This window comes from Nerophis ophidion, linkage group LG01 (genome assembly GCF_033978795.1).
Source record: "Nerophis ophidion isolate RoL-2023_Sa linkage group LG01, RoL_Noph_v1.0, whole genome shotgun sequence".
NCBI lineage: Eukaryota > Metazoa > Chordata > Actinopteri > Syngnathiformes > Syngnathidae > Nerophis > Nerophis ophidion.
In genome coordinates this window covers 85,291,143-85,317,601 of record NC_084611.1, presented here as the reverse complement: position 1 = coordinate 85,317,601, position 26,459 = coordinate 85,291,143, and the positions used below count along the sequence as shown (strand labels likewise).

General features: G+C 40.7%; 1 protein-coding gene across 1 annotated transcript in view; it reads right to left on the bottom strand.

Annotated features, from left to right (window-relative positions):
- Window positions 1–26,459, bottom strand: part of LOC133561112 (glutamate receptor ionotropic, NMDA 2A-like) — a 128,375-nt gene that overhangs the window by 79,510 nt on the left and 22,406 nt on the right. The window contains exons 5-6 of the mRNA XM_061914389.1: window positions 22,427–22,541; window positions 18,405–18,607 (exon numbers count right to left, since the gene is read on the bottom strand). Of these exons, the coding sequence (XP_061770373.1) occupies window positions 18,405–18,607; window positions 22,427–22,541 (318 nt within the window). The remainder of the gene's footprint in view (window positions 1–18,404; window positions 18,608–22,426; window positions 22,542–26,459) is intronic.

Sequence of the window (26,459 nt, the reverse complement as noted above, 5' to 3'; positions counted from 1 at the left end):
TTGGCAGAGTTGTTTAGAAGCGACACCGAGGAAAAAGTGTTTGGTTTTAGTTTTATCCTGCCTTCTCCTTTTCTGCACCTGTGTAATCAGTGTTTCATCCTCGGCGAGGGGCGGACCTTGTGGCACACCTGCTCTCAATTAGCCCCTCCGTATTTAAGCTCGTCACTGACAGCTTGGTTATTGTATCCAGAACTCCTCTCGTGCATGCACCTGCTTCACCAGTCCTGGTTTGTTTTCGCTACTTTGTCCTGAGTTCCCCTAACCTCTTGAGTGTTATTTCCTAGTCCCCATGAGATAAAAGGATTTCTTGTGTTGGACTCTTGCCCTGCTCAGTGTGCCCTAGCCCTTTCTCCTGCCGACCTCTAAGGAATCTATTTTGTCCAGATTACATGGTGTGCGTTTCTGCCCCATCGCCCTTAGTTATCCCTTTTTGTCGAATTAAATTTGTTCATTTTTTGTAATCCCACCTTGTCTCCCGTCTCTGCATCCTGACCAAGACCTTAACAAGAAGATTTCATCGGAGTTAGCGATTAGGAGTGACAGATTGTTTGGTAAACGTATAGCATGTTTTATATGTTATAGTTGTTTGAATGACTCTTACCATAATATAGGCTGACCATATTGTGAAATCCCAAAAAGAGGACACATATATGCATGCCTAGGCCGGGACTAGGTGAAAATTCGCCAACGATACTTGAACTTGCTTTATAAATAATATATTTATTTAAATAAAGCATTTTTCTTCTCTGTTGACAGTAGTGTTGGTGTTGGGAATTTAAAAAAATGGGGTCCCATGGACCCCATCAAGTCATAAAAATGGGGTCCCACGATAAATTTTTGGGGTCCCACTTTTTTATAAGCGTTTTGAAAACAAATCATAAACGTATGCATCGTCCTGTTGTATCTCACATTATATATTGTGTTTTTGGAAAAAGGTTGTCATAAACGTTACTTAATTCATAAAAAAAAGAAAACACATTTCTATGCATATGTGAACATTATTTCACTTTCTTTTTTCCTTCATGGATCTAAACTTTACCACTGCTGGTAGTTTTTTCTATGTTTGTATTTAAAAAGTTTTAGTTGTATTTATTTCTGTATAAAAGTGTTTTGCTTGGGTCATGAAGTGATGATAATGGTGTGCCAGGGCATGCACACATTTTATATTTAACGCTTAAATCTCTACGTCAACTTCAGATCCATCCCTCATTTCAAAATGTTTTTGTTTTTTTCATGTTGTTTTTGTCAAACAAAACTGTTTTTTAATGGCACACACACAAAATATGTAAAATCTTCCGCCAGAATTATTTTTCAAAGTGGAATATTTGATGTGACGTAATCGAGGGTTTGGGGTGTATTTAGTGTAGGGTCCTGGAAGAGTTAGTGCTGCAAGGGGTTCTGGGTATTTGTACTGTTGTGTTTATGTTGTGTTACGGTGCGGATGTTCTCCCGAAATGTGTTTGTCATTCTTGTTGGGTGTGGGTTCACAGTGTGGCGCATATTTGTAACAGTGTTGAAGTTATTTACACGGCCACCCTCAGTGTGACCTGTATGGCTGTTGACCAAGTATGCATTGATTAACAACCAATTCACCATCTCGCTATCTCTGCCCCCCCCCCCTCTTTTACTAATTCTGCTGCGTGCACACCTTCACAATTTTTGTTTTCTTCAACCCATTCTGAACCCCGTGCTTACATTGAAAATTCAAAACGCCGACAGCTGAGGCATTTCAAAAACCCCGCCCGGACAGCCCGGACAGGCCCGTAAAAGAGGATGTCTGGGGAAAAGAGGACGTATGGTCAGTCTACATAATGTTACGTTAACACACCAGGCACGCTCTCAAGTTCGTTATTTACACGTACATTTATTCAGCCCGTTGTTCACTATTCTTCATTTGTTTTAAATTGCCCTTCGAATGTTTAGTCGTCTCGACTACTGTAACGTATTATTTTCGGGTCTCCCCATGTCTAGCATTATGGACTGGACTCTCACTGTTATGTTGGATCACCTATGGACTGGACTCTCAATGTTATGTTGGATCCACTATGGACTGGACTTTCAATGTTTTATTGGATCCACTATGGACTGGACTCTCACTATTATGATTATGTGGATCCACTATGGAGTGGACTCTCACTATTATGTTCGATCCACTATGGACTGGACTCTCACTATTATGTTAGATCCACTATGGACTGGACTCTCACTATTATGTTAGATCCACTATGGACTGGACTTTCACAATATTATGTTAGATCCACTATGGACTGGACTCTCACTGTTATGTTGGATCCACTATTGACTGGACTTTTACTATTATGTTGGATCAACTATGGACTGGACTCTCACTATTATGTTATATCCACTATGGAGTGGACTCTCACTATTATGTTCGATCCACTATGGACTGGACTCTCACTATTATGTTAGATCCACTATGGACTGGACTCTCACTATTATGTTAGATCCACTATGGACTGGACTTTCACAATATTATGTTAGATCCACTATGGACTGGACTCTCACTGTTATGTTGGATCCACTATTGACTGGACTTTTACTATTATGTTGGATCAACTATGGACTGGACTCTCACTATTATGTTAGATCCACTAAGGACTGGATTCTCACTATTATGTTAGATCCACTATGGACTGGACTTTCACAATATTATGTTAGATCCACTATGGACTGGACTCTCACTGTTATGTTGGGTCCACTATGGACTGGACTCTCACTGTTATGTTGGATCCACTATGGACTGGACTTTTACTAATATGTTGGATCCACTATGGACTGGACTTTCACTATTATGTTAGATCCACTATGGACTGGACTCTCACTATTATGTTAGATCCACTATGGACTGGATTCTCACTCTTATGTTAGATCCACTATGAACTGGACTCTCACTATTATGTTAGATCCACTATGGACTGGACTCTCACTATTATGTTAGATCCACTATGGACTGGACTTTCACAATATTATGTTAGATCCACTATGGACTGGACTCTCACTATTATGTTAGATCCACTATGGACTGGACTTTCACAATATTATGTTAGATCCACTATGGACTGGACTCTCACTATTATGTTAGATCCACTATGGACTGGACTTTCACAATATTATGTTAGACCCGCTTAACATCCATTGTTTTCGGTCTCCCCTAGAGTCGGGGGAGGAGGTTGCCCACATATGCGGTCCTCTCCAAGGTTTCTCATAGTCATTGTTACCGACTTCCCACTGGGGTGAGTTTTCCCTTGCCCTTACGTGGGCTCTCTACCGCGGATGTCGTTGTGGCTTGTGCAGCCCTTTGAGACACTTGTGATTCAGGGCTATATAAATAAACATTGATTGATTGATTGATATTCTTGGTGTTGGATTTTATCAGAAAAATTTCCCCATAAACTGCGACTTATATATGTTTTTTTTTTTTCCTTCTTTATTATGCATTTTCGCTCGGTGCGACTTATAATCCAAAAAACAGGGTCAGTCTTGTGTAACCTGAAATGACTTGTTTTTCCGACTCCAAACTACCATGCGGGGCAGAGAGCGGAAAATTCACTAAAGCGTTCACATGAAAAAAAAGATATATAGATGTGTGTGTGTGTGTGTGTGTGTCTCAGGTGTGGCCGCGCACACATTGCGTATACGTTGGACCTCTCCAGCTGAGGCCCCCACGTCCTTGTGTCGCTATGTAAACACTCACCCAGGCACGGTCGCTGGGGTGCTCCTGCATCTGTCCGTTCACGTCACACTTGTGTGTCAACACACAGTCATAAACAAACAAGGATGCAATGACGTGGCAAAGCTAAGATCGGGGGTCTCAGACACGCGTTATTTTGCGGCCCCCACCTTAATATGAAAGTTTAAAGGCATACTGAAATGAGATTTTCTTATTTAAACGGGGATAGCAGGTCCATTCTATGTGTCATACTTGATCATTTCGCCATATTGCCATATTTTTGCTGAAAGGATTTAGTAGAGAACATCGACGATAAAGTTCGCAACTTTCGGTCGCTAATAAAAAAGCCTTGCCTGTACCGGAAGTAGCAGACGATGTGCGCGTGACGTCACGGGTTGTGGAGCTACTCACATCTGAACATTGTTTACAATCATGGCCACCAGCAGCGAGAGCGATTCGGACCGAGAAAGCGACGATTTCCCCATTAATTTGAGCGAGGATGAAAGATACGTGGATGAGGAAAGTGAGAGTGAAGGACTAGGGAAAAAAAAGACTATACAGTGGGAGCAATTCAGATGTTATTATACACATTTACTAGGGTAATTTTGGAAAATCCCTTATCGGCTTATTGTGTTACTTGTTCTGCCCTCACTGTATGTGTTGAGGTTATAAAGCTTGGCAGACAGCTAACAACCAATCCAGGACGTTCGAATAAAGTTCCAAAGCAGATGAATCCATTTAGGCTCTTTATTGTTGTTGATCTTGCTTTGTCTTGTGAAATGAAGTGAATTATATTTATATAGCGCTTTTCTCAAGTGACTCAAAGCGCTTTACATAGTGAAACCCAATATAACTAAGTTACATTTAAACCAGCGTGGGTGGCACTGGGAGCAGGGGGGTAAAGTGTCTTGCCCAAGGACACGACGACAGTAACTAGGATGGCACAAGCGGGAATCGAACCTGCAACCCTCAAGTTGCTGGCACGGCCACTCTACCAACCGAGCTATGCTGGACTTTTATTTTTTTATTATTATTATTCTTGTACAACTGAAATACACACAATGACAATGTATAAGCTGTATGATTCAATTAAGAAACTGAACTGTAATACACAATATGTAAAACATTAGCTTTACACGAATATACAGCATTATTACCAAACAAATACTGCTGAGTGTTGAAACTATTTCGATGGTGGAAAATATGCGACCGGCAGCCATTTTAAATCCTCAAACATTCATTAAAATAGTGCACAAAAATGGTTTTTCAATTCACACCTCACTATCAAATTTAGCCACTTTCCACCTTAACACAACTCGTCTACTTCTCATTTTTTATGAACTAAACTAACATCGTAAACCGGAAGTGTCCAAACTAAACCGGAAGTGCCAAACTTCCCATCGCCACAAAGTGTCAGTAATAGTCCACAATTAAACTGGCATAACATTACTAGTGTTTTAGTGAGATTATATGGTTGTACCTGTACAACGTGAAGGTCGGCCCCGCACCTTTCTTCAGCTTTAGTCGACGGGTGGTGGCGATGCCCATCTCTGCCCTTCGCCAGGGACCCTCTTCGAAACACGATCTTTCGAAATGATCGCTGCATAATACACTGTACTATGTGTGTGTGGTCCCATCCAACCGTGTTCGCTTGACATCTCTGTTCCATAGTAAAGCTTGACGGTCATCTTTCAGGAATGTAAACAATGAAACACCGGCTGTGTTTGTGTTGCTGAAGCCGGCCACAATACACTGTTACCCACCTACAGCTTTCTTCTTTGATGTCTCCATTGTACATTGAACTAATTGCAAAAGATTCAGCAACACAAAAGTCCAGAATACTGTGGAATTTTGCGATGAAAACAGACGAGCTAATAGCTTCAGGATGCGCCGTTTTGTGGGCAGTCTTATTTACGTGCCTCCACTTCGACCCTGTCTTCCCCCGTCATTTTTGCTGTAGCGGTGTAGCGTGCAAGGATGAGAGTGGAAGAAGTGTCAAAAGATGGAGCTAACTGTTCTAATGACATTCAGACTTTACTTCAATCAATAGCGGTGTCACGTCTTTACGATCATGTTTTGTTTAGTTGTGTTAGATTACTTCAAGACTCCATTAGTTCCTGTTTTTTCACTCCATTGTTTTGTATCCATGCCTACCAATCAGTTCACCTGTCCTCACGACTCACGCACCTGATTCATTTGAACTCACACAGCTGTTTTCAAGCACCACAGCACTATTTAAGCCTGTAGTTGCCAGGCAGTCATCCTGGCGACATCACCTTCTACACACTCCTGATTGCTCACTTCTTGCCACAGTTTCATGCTTTTCACGTCACAGTAAGTGTAGTTTTGTTTGATGTCCTTAGTCTGTTTTGTTCCTGAGTTAAGTTTGTTCCCCACCTTGTGCGCGCCCTTTGTTTTTGTAGTACTTTTGAGTGTTAAAATTAAAATATGTCATTACCTTCACGTCGTGTCCGGTCCAGTCGCTTTGCACCACGGGCTCAACAAACCTCAACAAAGTCCCTGTTCTGACAAACGAAGCAGCATCTCCTCATACGGAAACAACAACACCCGTGAAAAACCGTCTGACCGGAACTTTCTAAGAACTAAAGTTCCTTGGGTGAATAATGGAAACTCACTTCACCGGTGTGTTTTAGTGCATTCATGGTGAGTTTACTGACAGATATAAGTGAGAACTTTACACTACTTTATATTATAAAGGGCAAGAAATAAAAAAAATTGGAGTAGCAATTTCGGAAGCTGAGCCAAAATAACTCAGACTGTGAAAAAACCCATCTGTAGGATTTACAGTAATGTGTTTATATTCACAGTAATGCACTGCGAAAACAACCATAGATTTTACGGGAAAAAGCAAACCCAAAAAAATCACTGCAGTCACCAAAATGTTTTAGCAAAATGTTTACGGAGCATTATATGCAGTTGCAAAATTAGCTGAAAGAGCTAGCACGCAAAAAGTTAGCATGTGTCACATATCAAGTTACACGACTCTAAGGGTTTACGGCTGCGGAATTGGAGAAAAACGTGTAAAATTAGCTGGAAAAGTTAGCAAGTTAACGTTAGCATACTAGCATGCTAACGTTAAAAAGCTAGCACATGACTGGGTAGGAAGAAATACTGCTCTATTTGTTCGCGTAGACATACAAAGTAACAACAACAAAAAAAATCGTAAAACGTCAGCATGCTAATACACGAGAAGCTAGCAAGAAGCTAACGTTCTCGCCAGAATACTAACAGTTAACGTGCATACTGAAAAATGCTACTGCTGTCATTTTTTTTTTCTTCTTCAGTTTTTTCCATAAAATCTCTGGTCTTTGGTTTTACTGTAGCTCTTATTTTTACAGTAAAAAAAAAAATGTGCGTAAAATTTTTCAGACTTTTCTTTTATAGCGTATCAAGAGAGGGGTGTGTGTGCGTGGGGGGGGTGGGGGGGGGCGCGTCACCCACATCTTCGGTCCTCTCCAAGGTTTCTCATTGTCATCCCACTGGGTTGAGTTTTTCCTTGCCCTGATGTCGTTGTGGCTTGTGCAGCCCTTTGAGACACTTGCGATTTAGGGCTGTATAAATAAACCATTGATTGATTGAAACGACAAATAAATCCCCGTCATTATGGTTCGTTACTACGACGACATTTGACCGCGCGGCACATGTTGGAATTCACCCCCCCCCTCAATTAACCGTAGCTCCCCGTTGCAGTAATGACCGTGTCGAATATTTCTTTACAGGGAACGCCACACCTTTGCTGTAATGCAAGCTGCACACAGACTACTTTAAAGTAGACCGACTTGCTGAGCGGTATCATCCCTCAAAGAGGAACATTGTCATCCAAGTGACGGATGACAGGGGAGATGACGTCGGTCAGATACTGGAGGATGATAAAGAGCGGGATTAATGATCTGCCTGAATCAAATCAGTTGGTGGCATGTTCTGAACACACACACACGTACACACACACACACACACACACACACGATCGGAGCAAGAAGAGCACGTTGAGAGGTTGACGTGGTGCACTAGGCATTAGTCCATGGTGTCAAACTCTGGCCCGCCATGTAATTTATTTTGGCCCTTGAGACAATATTAAACTAACATTAGAGCTGGCCCGCCGGTATTATACAGCGACGGTGCATTCACCGCTAATTTTAATACTTGCCAACCTTCACGATTTTCCCAGGAAACTCCCGAATTTCAGTGCCCCCGGGGCAACCATTCGCCCGAATTCCTCCCGATTTCCACTCGGACAACAATATCGGCGGCGTGCCTTAAAGGTACTGCTTTTAGCGTCCTCTACAACCTGTTGTCATGTCCGCTTTTCCGCCATACAAACAGCGTGCCGGCCCGGTCACGTAATATATGCGGATTCTACACACACACACACACACAAGTGAATGCAATGCATACTTGGTCAACAGCCATACAGGTCACACTGAGGGTGGCCTTATAAACAACGTTAACACTGTTACAAATATGCACCACTCTGTGAACCCACACCAAACAAGAATGACACATTTCGGGAGAACATCCGCACTGTAACACAACATAACAAATACCCAGACCCCCTTGCAGCACTAACTCTTCCGGGACACTACAATATACACCCCCTCGATTTTGCATGTCACTATATGTTCAATTTTCAATGCAAAACTTGTTTGGGTCCCTATTAAAAGGTTAAGTTGTTCAACTTTGGCCCGCAGCTTTGTTCCGTTTAGAATTTTAGCCCACTCACACTGTGGGGCGGCATAGCTCGGTTGGTGGAGCGGCCGTGCCAGCAACTTGAGGGTTGCAGGTTCGATTCCCGCTTCCCCCATCCTAGTCACTGCCGTTGTGTCCTTGGGCAAGACACTTTACCCACCTGCTCCCAGTGCCACCCACACTGGTTTAAATGTAACTTAGATATTGGGTTTCACTATGTAAAGCGTTTTGAGTCAATAGAGAAAATCGCTATATAAATATAATTCACTTCACTTCACTCTGTATTTGAGTTTGACACCCTTGCATTAGTCAGTAAAGATGGATAAAAAACATCAAAATACAGGCGGTGCACTTTTGGCCAAATGTGTGACTCTTTCCACCGAGGAAGGGCCAATTTTATATTCTATAATTAAAAAAAAAATAATAATAATAAAAACAACAACAGACGTGTATATCGTTATTAGTAAAATAAACAATTCTGTTTTTCAAAAAAAAAAAATTCAAATTTTTCGACTTTTCTCTGTGGGGCGGTATAGCTCGGTTGGTAGAGTGGTCGTGCCAGCAACTTGAAGGGTTGCAGGTTCGAATCCCGCTTCCGCCATCCTAGTCACTGCCATTGTACCCTGGGGCAAGACACTTTACCTACTTGCTCCCAGTGCCACCTACACTGGTTTAAATGTAAAAAAAAAAAAAAAATTGATATTGGGTTTCACTATGTAAAGCGCTTTGAGTCGCTAGAGAAAAAGCGCTATATAAATATAATTCACTTCACTCGTTGGCGTGTTGCAGGTGATCTACCAAGACTGCGTGTACGATTGATAACAAGTACAATGGACACACTCCAAATGTATGCTAAGTTAAAGAGGAAGTGAAGTGAAGTATCTTTATATAGCGCTTTTCTCTAGTGACTCAAAGCGCTTTACATAGTGAAACCCAATATCTAAGTTACATTTAAACCAGTGTGGGTGGCACTGGGAGCAGGTTGGTTATGTGTCTTGCCCAAGGACACAACGGCAGTGACTAGGATGGCGGAAGCGGGAATCGAACCTGCAACCCTGAAGTTGCTGGCACGGCCGCTCTACCAACCGAGCTATACTATATAAAGTTAAAGGCCTACTGAAACCCACGACTACCGACCACGCAGTCTGATAGTTTATATATCAATGATGAAATATTAACATTGCAACACATGCCGATACGGCCGGTTTAGTTTACTAAAATTGCAATTTTAAATTTCGCGTGGAAGTATCCTGCTGAAACGTCGCAGTATGATGACGCCTTGTAGAGGACATTTTGTTTCAGCCTGTTCACAGCTATAAGTCGACTCTATTTATCGCATAATTCCACAGTATTCTGGACATCTGTGTTGCTGGATCTTTTGCAATTGTTCCAATGAATAATGGAGACGTCAAAGAAGAAAGCCGTAGGTGGGAAGCGGCGTATTGCGGCCGCTTTTAGAAACACAAATACAGCCGGTGTTTCCATCCATCCATCCATCTTCTTCCGCTTATCCGAGGTCGGGTCGCGGGGGCAACAGCCTAAGCAGGGAAACCCAGACTTCCCTTTCCCCAGCCACTTCGTCTAGCTCTTCCCGGGGGATCCCGAGGCGTTCCCAGGCCAGCCGGGAGACATAGTCTTCCCAATGTGTCCTGGGTCTTCCTGACCAGATGCCCGAACCACCTCATCTGGCTCCTCTCGATGTGGAGGAGCAGCGGCTTTACTTTGAGTTCCTCCCGGATGGCAGAGCTTCTCACCCTATCTCTAAGGGAGAGCCCCGCCACACGGCGGAGGAAACTCATTTCGGGATACGAAGAATTTGACTAATCAGTCAAACCAAAAATGGCATTATTAACCCTGAAAAAAAATCCAAATAAATCGCAAAAAAATTTAAAAGAAGGAACATCAATCCTCAACAAAACTTCTGGAGCTTCTGTTTCTTCATGCTGTTAACTATCTGTCTAGCTTTCCAGCATTGTGCAGAATATGTACTGAACTGTGCAATCTACTAATACAAGTTTCAATCAATCAATCGATGAAACAATTCAAACTAGGGTTGCTCGTGTTTGCAGTAATCCCGCCACCCTGCGGGGGGCAATAGTGCGGCTTACGTATCACAATTAAGCAGCACTGGGATAAGGAGAATTTGACTAATCAGTCAAACCAAAAATGGCATTATTAACCCTGAAAAAAATCCAAATAAATCGCAAAAATTTGAAAAGAAGGAACAACAATCCTCAACAAAACTTCTGGAGCTTCAGTTTCTTCATGCTGTTAACTATCTGTCTAGCTGTCTAGCATTGTGCAGAATATGTACTGAACCGTGCAATCTACTAATACAAGTTTCAATCAATCAATCAATCGATGAAACAATTCAAACTAGGGTTGCCCGTGTATGCAGTAATCCCGCCACCCTGCGGGGGGCAATAGTGCGGCTTACGTATCACAATTAAACAGCACTGGGATAATGAGAATTTAACTAATCAGTCAAACCAAAAATGGCATTATTAACCCTGAAAAAAATCCAAATAAATCGCAAAAAAATCGAAAAGAAGGAACATCAATCCTCAACAAAACTTCTGGAGCTTCTGTTTCTTCATGCTGTTAACTATCTGTCTAGCTGTCTAGCATTGTGCAGAATATGTACTGAACTGTGCGATCTACTAATACAAGTTTCAATCAATCAATCGATGAAACAATTCAAACTAGGGTTGCTCGTGTATGCAGTAATCCCGCCATCCTGCGGGGGGCAATAGTGCGGCTTACGTATCACAATTAAACAGCACTGGGATAAGGAGAATTTGACTAATCAGTCAAAACAAAAATGGCATTATTTACCATGAAAATAATCCAAATAAATCGCAACAATTGAAAAGAAGGAACATCAATCCTCAACAAAACTTCTGGAGCTTCTGTTTCTTCATGCTGTTAACTATCTGTCTAGCTGCACACGCTGGAAACGAGTACACATTTATTGACAGCTGATGTGTTTACTTCGCAGGTCGGTCTCGTCCAGAAAGGAGGCCAGAGGCAGGTAGTAGGAAGCTAGAATTTAAAAAAAACACCCAGATGAAGCCAAGAGAATTCCGGGAGGGTAAAAACGGGGCGGCGCAGGAGCCTTGTGGCGTCGGTCCAAATGGAACATGAAGATAGTTTGGGAAGTGTCCCACAAGGCAAGTCTCCAGCTAGAACTCCAGTTGTTGGGACTCCTTGATTTATTTAACACGACGGAAATACCAACCTTGACCCTGTTTGTGTGGAATGCAAAATGCTGCTGTTTTTAGACCCAAGAAGAAGAAAATCGCCATGGTTAAACCCGCACCATCGTCAGCGGCGCCGCAACAGCACCGGCGTCCGGGCGCCGCGTTGACGACAAAATAACAAAAACAGATTGTCCTCAGCGAGCGTGACAGCACTAATTGGCGAGCAGGAAAACCGACCTGCCAATCATAATCATCAACTGATGCATTGACGCACCAAGTCCATAATGTGACATCTAGCTTCTTGCTTATATAACAAATATTTCATTGTGAAGTGAATTATATTTATATAGCGCTTTTCTCTAGTGCAGGGGTCACCAACGCGGTGCCCGTAAAGACCAGATGAGTCGCCCGCTGGCCTGTTCTAAAAATAGCTCAAATAGCAGCACTTAACATTGAGCTGCCTCTATTTTTTTTTATTGTATTTATTTACTAGCAAGCTGTTCTCGCTTTGCTCGACATTTTTAATTCTAAGAGAGACAAAACTCAAATAGAATTTGAAAATCCAAGAAAATATTTTAAAGACTTGGTCTTCACTTGTTTAAATAAATTCATTTATTTTTTACTTTGCTTCTTATAACTTTCCGAAAGACAATTTTAGAGGAAAAATACAACCTCAAAAATGATTATAGGATTTTTAAACACATATACCTTTTTACCTTTTAAATTCCTTCCTCTTTTTTTGTTTGTAAAGAATAATAAATACATTTTAACTGAATTCTTCATTTTAGCTTCTGTTTTTTCGACGAAGAATATTTGTGAGATATTTTTTCAAACTTTTTATGATCAAAATTCCCCAAAACATATTCTGGCAAATCTAAAAAAAACCTTTTTAATCGAATTTAAATCTTATTTCAAAGTATTTTGAATTTCTTTTAAAATTTTTGCTCTGCAAAATCTGGAAGAAATAATGATTTGTCTTTGTTAGAAATATAGCTTGGTCCAATTTGTTATATATTCTAACAAAGTGCAGATTGGATTTTAACCTATTTAAAACATTTCATCAAAATTCTAAAATTAATCTTATTCAGGAAAAATTACTAGTGATGTTTCATAAATGATTTTTTTAATATTTTCAAAAAGATTCAAATTACCTGGTTTTTCTCCTCTTTTTTTCGGTTGAATTTTGAATTTTAAAGAGTCGAAATTGAAGATAAACTATCCATCCATCCATCCATTTTCTACCGCTTATTCGCTTTTGGAGTTGCGGGGGGCGCTGGCGCCTATCTCAGCTACAATCGGGCGGAAGGCGGAGGGTGCACCCTGGACAAGTCGCCACCTAATCGCAGGGCCAAGATAAACTATGTTCCATATTGTTCCATATTTAATTTTCATTTTTTTCCTGTTTTCTCCTCTTTCAAACCGTTCAATTAGGTGTTTTTTTTTCATTATTTATCCTCTACAGAAAACCTTCCGTAAAAGGAAAAAAATGTACGACGGAATGACATACAGAAATACTATTTTTTTAATGTATATATATATATATATATATATATATATATATATATATATTTTTTTTTTTTTTTTTTTTTTTTAAATTAAAGGTAAATTGAGCAAATTAGCTATGTATCAAACTGGTAGCCCTTCGCATTAATCAGTACCCAAGAAGTAGCTCTTGGTTTCAAAAAGGTTGGTGACCCCTGCTCTAGTGACTCAAAGCGCTTTTACCAAGTAAAACTAAATATCGAAGTTCCATTTAAACCAGTGTGGGTGGCACTGGGAGCAGGTGGGTAAAAGTGTCTTGCCCAAGGACACAACGGCAGTGACGAGGATGGCAGAAGCAGGAATTGAACCTGGAACCCTCAAGTTGCTGGCACGGCTGCGCTTCCCCCCCAATTGGTGATATTAATATTTGATTGTATTTTACTGTGAAAAACTTATAACAGGTAAAATAAAACCAAGTCAAAATATCAAATACCGTATTTTCTTGAATTGCCACCGGGGCGCTAATTAATTTAAAACCTGTTCTCGGTAAATTTAGGCCTGCGCTTAAAAATTTGAGTGTGATGTAAGGATACCATCATGAAAAGCACATTTAATAAAAACAATGTTATTATGGTCTTACCTTTACTTATAAATGAAGTCCAAGCGCAGCTCCTTCTGTTCAAAAGCATCGATAACTTGTTTAAAAAAGTCTTCCTTATCTTTCTTCAGTTTTAAAAGTTTCTCTGTCTCGATGGAGATCTTCCTTTATTACCCCCTGCTTCGATTAAAAGTCCAGTTTAGAAAACTGTTTCATTTTAGATATGTAATCCTCCATGTTAAAAGTGCAAGTGAGAGGAAAAAATAAACGATCGGTGCTTGTTGTCACTTCTTCTGCAGCCGAGTAGTCGCAAGAAGGATCACTAGCGCCCTCTACCACCAGGAGGCGGGAGTCATTTAATGACTCATATTTGACACACGCAGCTACGGTATATTGATAAAACATAGCTGCTTACTGTTCTTTTTCGCATATTCAATAGCTTGGACCTTAAATCCTACTGAATAGCTCTTAATCTTCTTCCCTTTATGCGATTTCAAATGATTGAAATCAGCCTCCTCCATTTTGAAAATGATGACAGGTGAAGTGTCACCCGTGACGTGACGAGTTTGACCCGGTGGAAATTCTAGGCATACGCTAATTATTTTGCAAAACGAGTTTGACCCGGCCGAAATTCTAGACATGCGCTAATAGAAATAATATTTTGCGAAATGAGTTTGACCCGGCAGTAATTCTAGACAGGCGCATACTATATACCCGGCGGAAATTCAAAGAAATACAGTATATTTTTCGGACTATATGGCGCACTTAAAATCCTTTAATTTTCTCAAAACTCGACAGTGCGCTTTTTAACCCCGATGCACCTAATTTATAGAATAATTTTGGTTGTGCTTATCGACCTCGAAGCAATTTTTTTTGGCACATGGTGAAATGACAAGTGTGACCAGTAGATGGCAGTCACACATAAGAGATACGTGTAGACTGCACTATGATGGCAGTCACACATAAGAGACTGCAATATGACTCAAGTAAACAAAATCAATATTTTAAATGTTCCATTGAAAATATAGAACACTACACATGGCGCTGAAAAAACCTATCAAAATGTTTTAGTACGACTTTGGTAAGCTAGGAAGCCGCACCGCTTGATGTGCGTCAACATAGGAGTATCACAAGGGACGGCGTGGCGCGGTTGGGATAGTGGATGTGCCAGCAACTTGAGGGTTCCTGGTTCGATCCCCACCTTCTACCATCCTAGTCACATTCGTTGTGTCCTTGAGCAAGACACCCTTGCTCCTGATGGGTACCGGTTAGCGCCTTGCATGGCAGCTCCCGCCGTCAGTGTGTGAATGGGTGAATGTGGAAATAGTGTCAAAGTGCTTTGAGTTCCTTAAAAAGGTAGAAAAGCGCTATACAAGTATAACCCATTTATTATGATGTGTGTATAAGGTAGGACCAATTATCTGGTGTTTTGTTTCGCAATAGCAACTTTTTTTTTACCTTCTAGTACCCGCTGATCTGTATTTGGGATCTGCATTAGTCCTGAGAATTTTATAGTAGTTGTCAGAATAATTCTATCCAAATTATCACAATACTTTCTGTTGAAATGAGTTCCTGGCAATAAGACAAAAAGCTGTCTTTGAACCTACCAAGAAGAAGGCTTGTAAAACTCCACTGTGTAGGGGGGGAAGCAACATGAAGGTGTTCCTGTTTCTTTCATGTATTGTAATCAACAGAATGATGTTGTTTTAACCCAAGAACTACAAAGCGCGGAGAAGGCGGGCTCTGCCCAAGTTCCACACGACCTCTTTTTTTGAACTGTTTACGACCTTTTCTTTTGAACTGTTCTGTAACCAAAGGCAGCAGCTGTTGCCACGCGGTCAGGGAAAGTCCAAATAAAGGAGAAGGCGTACAATCTTTTGCCAGAGCGTGCTGAGACCCTTCTACAGTGTCCAGGCGACTCTCCTCAAATTGAGCCAAATTGAATTCTGTCTCTGTTTGATTCATTGCTTCTTGTCTTGTTTAATAGATGTCATCAGTGTTTGAACCTGACAGTAGTCTGTGCTGACACCGTAGGCGATAAACTTCTCCTTTTTCCTCTGTCTTCTTGTTATGAGACGTTCATCCTCGGCTGTTGCCATTTCTAATATAAAGTAGTGTAAAGTTCTTACTTTTACTTTTAGAGCGTTTTCCGTTCGGGCTCCAGTACTCTGGAATGCCCTCCCGGTAACAGTTCGAGATGCTACCTCAGTAGAAGCATTTAAGTCTCACCTTAAAACTCATCTGTATACTCTAGCCTTTAAATAGACCTCCTTTTTAGACCAGTTGATCTGCCGCTTCTTTTCTTTCTCCTATGTCCCCCCCTCCCTTGTGGAGGGGGTCCGGTCCGATGACCATGGATGAAGTACTGGCTGTCCAGAGTCGAGACCCAGGATGGACCGCTCGCCTGTGTATCGGTTGGGGACATCTCTACGCTGCTGATCCGCCTCCGCTTGAGATGGTTTCCTGTGGACGGGACTCTCGCTGCTGTCTCGGATCCGCTTTGAACTGAACTCTCGCGGCTGTGTTGGAGCCACTATGGATTGAACTTTCACAGTATCATGTTAGACCCGCTCGACATCCATTGCTTTCGGTCCCCTAGAGGGGGCGGGGGGTTGCCCACATCTGAGGTCCTCTCCAAGGTTTCTCATAGTCAGCATTGTCACTGGCGTCCCACTGGGTGTGAGTTTTCCTTGCCCTTTTGTGGGTTCTTCCGAGGATGTCGTAGTCGTAATGATTCGTGCAGTCCTTTGAGACATTTGTGATTTGGGGCTATATAAATAAACATTGATTGATTGATTGATTGATTGACCTGTCAGTAAATTCGCCATGAAAGCGCTAAAATATACCGGTGTAGTGACTTTACATTATTCACCCAAGGAACTTTAGTTATTAGAGAGTTGCGGTCGGACGGTTTTTCATTTTGACCGAAGAGCCAGCATTACATGTTATGTAGACCACAAGGAAGTATTTTACATTTAGAATTTTTTTTTAAAAATGACCCCGTTAATGCGCCCTATAATCCGGTGCAGCTTTTGTATGAAAATAGACCTGACTAGACTCGCTCTATTGTCCGGAAAATACGGTAGTCATCATTAGGAGTGTCTCGATACAACCTTTTCATTTCCGATACCGATATTGATCCAATACATCAGCAGGAATCACTTACCAGTACTTTTATTTGGAGGGATTTTTGATCAAGAGAATTGAGTGAACAGAGAGAACTATTTGGTACGGAAAATAACTGTTGCAATGGACTCGTGCTGTCTTTAAGTTGAAGTGGAGTGGTAAACGTGCTTGGCGACATCTAACGGCGGCAATAGTTCATGAAGTCAGGGGCGCGACGCAGTAAATTGACTGATGCGGACACGTTTGTTACTGGGTACTTTCTAACACCCTTTGATTTGATGCTTGTTTACATTGACAAAAATGCTCTTTTAGAGCGTAATATAATGAGGACACACCTGCTTGTGTGCTAAGCTGTTGTGTAGCTGCTAGCTCCAAGTAGCCTAGCATGTTTACCTTTTGTAAATGACCAACCGTGTGTGCTTTTTTGCGGACATTTAGGTTCAAGTCTGTAAAAACGCTGCAGGACAGCTTGAGTTGGGTGGCTAATATAATTTTACATACGAGGAAAGTGGATCACATAGTTTTTTTTTTCTTACACCAGGACGCCCCTGATTATCTATTGATTTCTATATCACAAATTGTGCTATTCTGTCACAGTGTTTTGATGTCCCCTTGAAGAGAACCTCAATAAAATAAGAAAACAAAACCAATTAAGTTTAGTTTGTAATTGTGTGTGATTACTAATTGTGGACGGAAAGAGCAGTCAGCGCAGCCTGTAGGAAGAAAGGTCACCGCCGCTGTCCACTATGGATTGAACTTTCACAATATCATGTTAGACCCATTGCTTTTGGTCCCCTGAGGGGTGGCTACATATGCGGTCCTCTCCAAGGTTTCTCATAGTCATCATTGTCACTGTCATCCCACTAGGTGTGAGTTTTTCCTTGGCTTTAAGTGGGCTCTGTACCGAGGATGTTGTTGTGGTTTGACCCGCTCGACATCCATTGCTTTTGGTCCCCTGGGGGGTGGCTACATATGCGGTCCTCTCCAAGGTTTCTCATAGTCATCATTGTCACTGTCATCCCACTAGGTGTGAGTTTTTCCTAGCCTTTAAGTGGGCTCTGTACCGAGGATGTTGTTGTGGTTTGACCCGCTCGACATCCATTGCTTTTGGTCCCCTGGGAGGTGGCTACATATGCGGTCCTCTCCAAGGTTTCTCATAGTCATCATTGTCACTGTCATCCCACTAGGTGTGAGTTTTTCCTAGCCCTTATGTGGGCTCTGTACAGAGGATGTCGTTGTGGTTTGTGCAGCCCTTTGAGACACTTGTGATTTAGGGCTATATAAATAAATTGATTGATTGATTGACGTGCTGACGGCGAGACACAGCTGGTTTTTAAGACTAATTTGATATTTTTCAATTTATTTAAAGATTATTTTTCAATATTTCTTCTTTGCCCGAAAGTTTTTGTGTTTTTCGTTCAAAGTTCGAGTTTTTCCTTGTTTTTAGTGCTTAAACTGGTGTTTTATTGCTTAAAAAGGCAACTATTTACAATAACTGAGACATAACACAGGCTTCTACTCCCCTGACCTTCATGGTCCAAAACAATGAAAGTAAAGTAGGTCAAAGGTGAAACAGCCACGTCACGGTTGTTGGACGTACTTTTTGACGTGTTTGCGGCAGGGCACGGAGTTCCTCATGCAGGTCCCCGTGAGGATGTCCACGTTGTCCACGATGACGAAGGGCTTCTCCTCCAGCGTGACGATGGACAGGTGGTTCTCGTCTGCGTCCTCGTCGCCGTGCGAGTTGTAGCGCGGCCACACGGGGAACATCAGCGACAGCGTCCCGTTCTCCCAGCGACCCATCTGAGTGCCGCCAACAACGTTATGTTAGCGGCCGGATTTGATGATGATGATGTTCATGGTGATGATGATCATGCTGATGATGATGTTCATGTTGATGATAATGATGCTGATGTTTATGATGTACATGCTGATGATGATGATGTTGATGATGTACATGCTGCTGATGATAATGATGTTGATGATGTACATTTTGATGATGATGATGTTCATGGTGATGATGATCATGCTGATGATGATGTTCATGTTGATGATAATGATGCTGATGTTTATGATGTACATGCTGATGATGATGATGTTGATGATGTACATGCTGCTGATGATAATGATGTTGATGATGTACATTTTGATGATGATAATGATGATGTTGATTATGATGTTACTGTCGATTATGTACATTTTGATGAAGATGTTGATGATGATGTTGACAATGATAATAATGATGATGTTGATAATGATGATGATAACAATGATGCTGATGTACATGTTGATTATGATGATGATGATGTACATTTTGATGATGATGATGATGTTGATTATGATGATGATAACGTTGATGAGGTACATTTTGATGATGACGATGTTGATGATGATGATGATAATGATAATAATGTTGATGATGTTGATTATGATGATAATGTCGATGATGTACATTTTGATGATGACGATGTTGATGATGATGTTGAAAATGACGATGATAAAGATGATGTTGATAATGATGATGATTATAATAATGTTGATAACGATGATGTACATTTTGATGATGATAATTATGATGTTGATGATAATGATGACGATGTTCATGGTGATGATGGGCATGCTGATGATGTACATGTCGATGATGATAATGATGTTGACGATGTACATTTTGATGATGATAATGATGATGTTGATTATGATGATAATGTCGATGATGTACATGAGGATGTTGATGTTGACAATGATGATAATGATGATGTTGATAATGATGATGATAGTAACGATAATAATGATGCTGATGATGATGTACATGTTGATGATGATAATGATTATGATGTAAATTTTGATGATGATAATGATGATGTTGATTATGATGATGATAATGTCGATGAGGTACATTTTGATGATGACGATGTTGATGATAATGTTGATTATGATGATAATGTCGATGATGTACATTTTGATGATGATGATGATGTTGAAAATGATGATGTTGATAATGATGATGATAATAATGATAATGTTGATAATGATTATGTAAATTTTATGATGATAATTATGTTGATGACGATGATAATGTCGATGATGTTCAAATGATGAGGTTGATGATGTTGTTAATGTTGACGATGTTGAAAATTATGATGATGATGTCGATGATGATGATATTATAGATGATGTCCATGATGTTGATGATCCTGCTGATAATAATGATGCTGATGATGATGTGCATGTTGATGATAATGATGATAATGATGTTGATAATGATGATGCTCATATGATGATGTACATTTTGATGATGATGTTAATGTTGATGATGTTCAAGATGATGAGGTTGATGATGATATTGATGATGGTGTTAATGTTGAAGATGATGATGTCATGGTGATGTTGTTAATGTAAATGATGTTGACAATTATGATGATGATGTCAATGATGATATTGATGATGATGACGATGATCATGTCAATGATGTTCAATTGATGATGTTGTTAATGTTGACGATGTTGAAAATTATGATGATGATGTCGATGATGATGATATTATAGATGATGTCCATGATGTTGATGATCCTGCTGATGATTATGATGTTCATGTTGATAATAATGATGCTGATGATGATGTGCGTGTTGATGATAATGATGATAATTATGTTGATAGTGATGATGCTTATATGATGATGTACATTTTGATGATGATGTTGATGTTAATGTCGATGATGTTCAAGATGATGAAGTTGATGATGATATTGATGATGGTGTTAATGTTGAAGATGATGATGTCATGGTGATGTGGTTAATGTAAATGATGTTGACAATTATGAGGATGATGTCAATGATGATATTGATGATGATATTGTAGAGTTGATGATGTCCATGATGTTGATGATCATGCTGATGATGATCATGTTGATGATGTTCATGTTGATAATGATGCTGATGCACATGTTGATGATTAAAATGATGTTGATGATGATTTTGATAATGATGATGTTCATGATGATGTAAATTTTGATGATGATGATAATGATGTTGATGATGATGTTGATAATGATGATGCTAATAATGATGATGAGTTGCTGTTGATAATGATGAGTTGATGTTGATGACGTTTACAATAATGATATTGTAAATAATGTTCTTGATGATAATGATGATATTGAAGAGTAGATGATGTCCATGATGTTGATGATCATGTTGATGTTCATGTTGACAATAATGATGCTGATGATGAAAATGATGATAATGATGATGATCATGATGATGATGTACATTGTGATGATGATAATGACGTTGATGATGATGTTGATAAAGATGATGAGTTGATGTTGATAATAATGAGGTGATGTTGATAATGATGTTTGCGATAATGATGTTGACAATAATGTTGATGATGATGGTTGACAATGGTGATGATGGTGACGACAATGATAATGAAGTTCATAAAGTTGATGTTGACATAAACTTTATGATGATGTTGTTGATGAGGTCGATGATGTTGATGATGCTGATGATGTTTATAATGTTGAAGATAATGATCATGATGATGTTGATAATGTTGATGTTGATGATATTGATGATGAAGATGATGTCAATGTGGATGATAATGTTGATAATGTTGAAAATTATAATGATTGTTGATAATGTTGAAGATGACGCTGATGATGATGATAATGTTGATAATGATGTTGATGTTGAAAAAGATGATGATGTTGATGATGATAATGATGGTGTTGATGCTGATAATGATGGTGTTGATGATGATAATGATGTTGATAATATTGAAGAAGATGATGATGTTGATGATGATGATGATAATGATGGTGTTGAAGATGATAATGATGTTGATAATGTTGAAAAAGATGATGATGATCATTGTGGCTTGTGCAGCCTTTTGAGACACTTGTGATTAAGGACTATATAAATAAATTTTTATTTATTGATGGATGTTGATGATGATGATAATGATGATGTTGATGATAATGATATTGAAAATGACGATGATGATAATGTTGAGGATGATGAGGATAATTGATAATTATGATATGATGACAATGATGATAATGATGTTAATGATGATGATGTTGATGATAATTATGTCGACAATGATGATGATGTTGATGATGATGATATTAATGACAATAATGTTGATGATAATTATGTTGATAATGATGATGTGGGTGATAATGATGACGATAATTTTGATGGCAATCATGTTGATGGTATTAATGATGATGATGTTAATTAAATTTTTTTGATAATGACGATGATAATGATGTTAATGATGATGTTGATGATGACAATGCTGGTGCTGATGATGATAATGATGACAAGTTTGATGATGATAATGATAATGATAATGATAATGATGTTGATGATGACGATGTTGGTGACGATGATGTTGATTATACAAATTATGTTGATTATAATTTTGTTGATTATGATGATGTTGATGATAATGATGTTAATGATGATAATAATATTGATGATGTTGATGATAATGATGACAATAATATTGATGACAATGATGATGATGTTGATGACGATGATGTTGATGATGTTAATGATAATTATGTTCATGATGATGATGTTGATGATAATGATGATGATGCGGCGGGTACATCACCTTCTCCCACTTCCTTTCGCTGTTCAGCACGATGACCACTAATTTGGGGTTGGCCTGGTAACCATCCGGGGTAAAGGAAAGATCTCTGCCCTCGTTCCACACGTGCATCATGTGCCTGATAAACACACACACACACACACACACACACACACACACACACACACACACACACACACACACACACACACACACACACACACACACACAGAGAGAGAGAGAGAGAGAGAGAGAGAGGGAGGAGTGTTGAAAAGTTGAGGTTGTTATTTGCGTGTGTGTGTGTGTGTGTGTGTGTGTGTGTGTGTGTGTGTACGTGTGAACATGTGTGCACGAGAGCGCATAACTTTGAAATAACAAGTTAAGCGCTCTGTAATCACTGCGGGAGTGAGAGGACCTCTACGAATCGATGGTGCCTTCACACGCAGTGTCTGTGTACGCGTGTGTACGTGTGTGTGGTGTGTGTGTGTGTGTGTGTGTGTGTGTGTGTGTGTGTGTGTGTGTGTGTGTGTGTGTGTGTGGGAGGGGGACAAGTCAGAGGGCGCATATCTCACCCATCAACACTCAGCATTGATTTCTGAGAGTCAAAGCAGGCTGACTGAAACAAACAAACGCATACACACACGCACGCACACATGTGTGTGTGTACACACACACATTTCCTTCACGCCAACATGCACACACAAATTTAGCGGAGTGAAGCAGCAGAGGCGAGAGAAGGCAGCATAGTAGTATTAGAACACGCTCCTCACTCCTCCCAGAGGGACACAAATAAAGCCAACCAGATCTGACCAAAGTCCACCTTGTCCGAAACCCAACCAAAGACAGGAAAGTGGGTGTACTTTAGAGCAGTGGTCCCCAACCACCGGGCCGCGGTAGAATTTTTTATTAATTTGTTTTAACTTAAATTTTTTTTTTTTTTTTATTAAATCAACATAAAAAACACAAGATACACTTACAATTGGTGCACCAACTCAAAAACATCCCTTTTTCATGACAAAATCCTCCCGTTTTCATGACAAAAATAAAAAAATAAAAATAAAAGCCCCCCCCCTCCGCCGGGCCGCAGGAAAAATTATCAAGCGTTGATTTATTTAGGTTTTTTATCCATCCATCCATCCATTTTCTACCGCTTATTCCCTTTCGGGATCGCGGGGGGCGCTGGCGCCTATCTCAGCTACAATCGGGCAGAAGGCAGGGTACACCCTGGACAAGTCGCCACCTCATCGCAGGGCCAACACAGATAGACAGACAACATTCACACTCACATTCACACACTAGGGCCAATTTAGTGTTGCCAATCAACCTATCCCCAGGTGCATGTCTTTGGAGGTGGGAGGAAGCCGGAGTACCCGGAGGGAACCCACGCAGTCACGGGGAGAACATGCAAACTCCACACAGAAAGATCCCGAGCCTGGATTTGAACCCAGGACTGCAGGAACTTCGTATTGTGAGGCAGACGCACTAACCCCTCTGCCACCGTGAAGCCCTAGGTTTTTTTTATATATTTATTTATTTATTTATCATTGAAAATGGATTTTTTTTGGGTTGGTGCACTAATTGTAAGTGTATCTTGTGTTTTCTATGTTGTTTTAATTTAAAAATAAATAAATAAATAATAATATAATAATAATAATACAAAATTCTTCTGGGGCCGGTGGTTGGAGACCACTGCTTTAGAGTAGTCAGTGTGTAGATTGAAAATGAGTCAATATTATCGTATCAATATCTGATAACACAAATGGCAAGATAATTGTGCCTCGCCTGCAGTCGAGCAAGGCGGTGGCGGCGTACACGAGTGCTGACTGCCTTTGGGAGCTGCGATTCGCTGAGGATGAATTCCAACATGTACCGTGACAATCGTGAAACAGAAAGTGGGCAACATGCGGCCTAAACACACCTCCAAGAGGACGAGTGCCTTGCTGAAGAAAATGAAGGTGACGGACAGGTATGTCACTCGTGCAGCCCCAGACCATGATGCTACCACCACCATGCTCGACAGTAGGTTGGACAACTATTTTGCTACTCACTTCTGTTTCAATTCAGCTCCCCGTGGCCAGCCTCACTCGTGTTGGAATTTATATTTCTCCTAAATGGACCAGAGCTCCCCAGTGCCAGTGTCACTCGTGCACGCTACCATCAACGTGATTGGCTGGAGGTAAGAAGCCATTATCTTGCTACTCACTTGTCTAGGAAAATCGTATTTCCCCTTAATGAACCACAGCTCTCTGGCACTCGTGTATGCTACCAACACCACGCTTGATAGTAGGGAAAAACCCAATTATTTTGATACTCAGTTATGTTGGAGTTCATACAGTATATCTTCCTAATGAACCACATCACCCCAGTGCCGGTGGCACTCGTGCATGCTACCAACACCTTGATTGACAGTAGGCAAAACCCAATTATCTTGCTACTCACTTATGTTGGAGTTCATACAGTATATCTTCCTAATGAACCACATCACCCTAGTGCCGGCGGCACTCGTGCATGCCACCAACACCACGTTTTACAGTAGGCAAAAACCCAATTATTTTGATACAGTACATCTCCCGAATACCACATCACCCCAGTGCCGGCGGCACTCGTGTATGCAACCAACACCACACTTGACAGTAGGCAAAACCCAATTATTTTGCTACTCACTTATGTTGCAGATCATACAGTACATCTTCCTAATGAACCACATCACCCCAGTTTTGGCAGCATTCGTGTAGGCTGCCAACACTACGCTTTTACAATTATCTTGCTACTCACTTATGTTGGAGTTCATACAGTATATCTCCCTAATGAACCACATCACCCCAGTTTCGGCGGCACTCGTGTATGCTACCAACACCACGTTTTCCAGTAGGCAAAAACCCAATTATTTTGATACAGTATATCTCCCGAATTAACCACATCACCCCAGTGTAGGCGGCACTCGTGCATGCTACCAACACCACGCTTGACAATAGGTAAAAACCCAATTATTTTGTTACACAGTTATGTTGGTATTCATACAGTATATCTTCCTAATGAACCACATCACCCCAGTTTAGGCAGCACTCGTGTACGCTACCAACACTACGCTTTTACAATTATCTTGCTACTCACTTTGGAATTTATACAGTATATCTCCTGAATGAACCACATCACCCCAGTGCCGGAAGCACTCGTGCATGCTACCAACCCCTTGATTGACAGTAGGCAAAACACAATTAACTTGCTACTCACTTATGTTGGAGATCATACAGTACATCTTCCTAATGAACCACATCACCCCAGTTTCGGCAGCACTCGTGCATGCTACCAACACCACGCTTGACGGTAAACAAAACACAATTATCTCGCTCCTATGTCTTGCCAGATATTCAAACAAGAATGTTTGTGTGTTGACTCATTTTCCACCTCTACTGTTAAAGAAGCTTCACACTGACTACTCCAAAGTATGTTACTTGCAGTATTTTACGACTCAAGTATTTGTGGGAAAGCGCCCCCAAAAGTGTAAATAAAGAAGTGAAAGAGGCTTTTCCTCAGTTTCTGTGATACGCAGTGTCTTTTTTTGTGGGGGGGGGGGGATAATAAAAAACAACAAGTGCTCGGGGTGATCGCGCCTCTCCATTAAACGCAAAGAACTTCCAAATTTACGACAGGACGGCGCCCGGGAAGCCAACACAAACGCCGCCGATACATCAGCGTAATTGTCAACAGATGGCGCTCTTTTTTTGTCGCCAAAAAGCGGTTTGGACAATATGCAAATTGAGCGTGATAAGTTAGCGCGACAAACGACGCGGCAGTGACAGGTGGGGTGGGAGGTGGGGGGAGTGGGGGCAGGGGGGTGTTAAAGGAGTAATATTGGATCAAGCTGTCAGCGCCGGCGATATTGAAATATGCTTTGATGTATGTTAGCACGTGCTAATAGGGGAGGCGGCGGGAATATCGGGCTCGTTTTAATCCCGCAGCTCATAAGTCAGCGTGGACTCGAGCACATTAGGAACCTGACTCTCGCGGCGATGACGTCAATCTGAAATTGCGTTTAGGACAAAAGACTCACGAG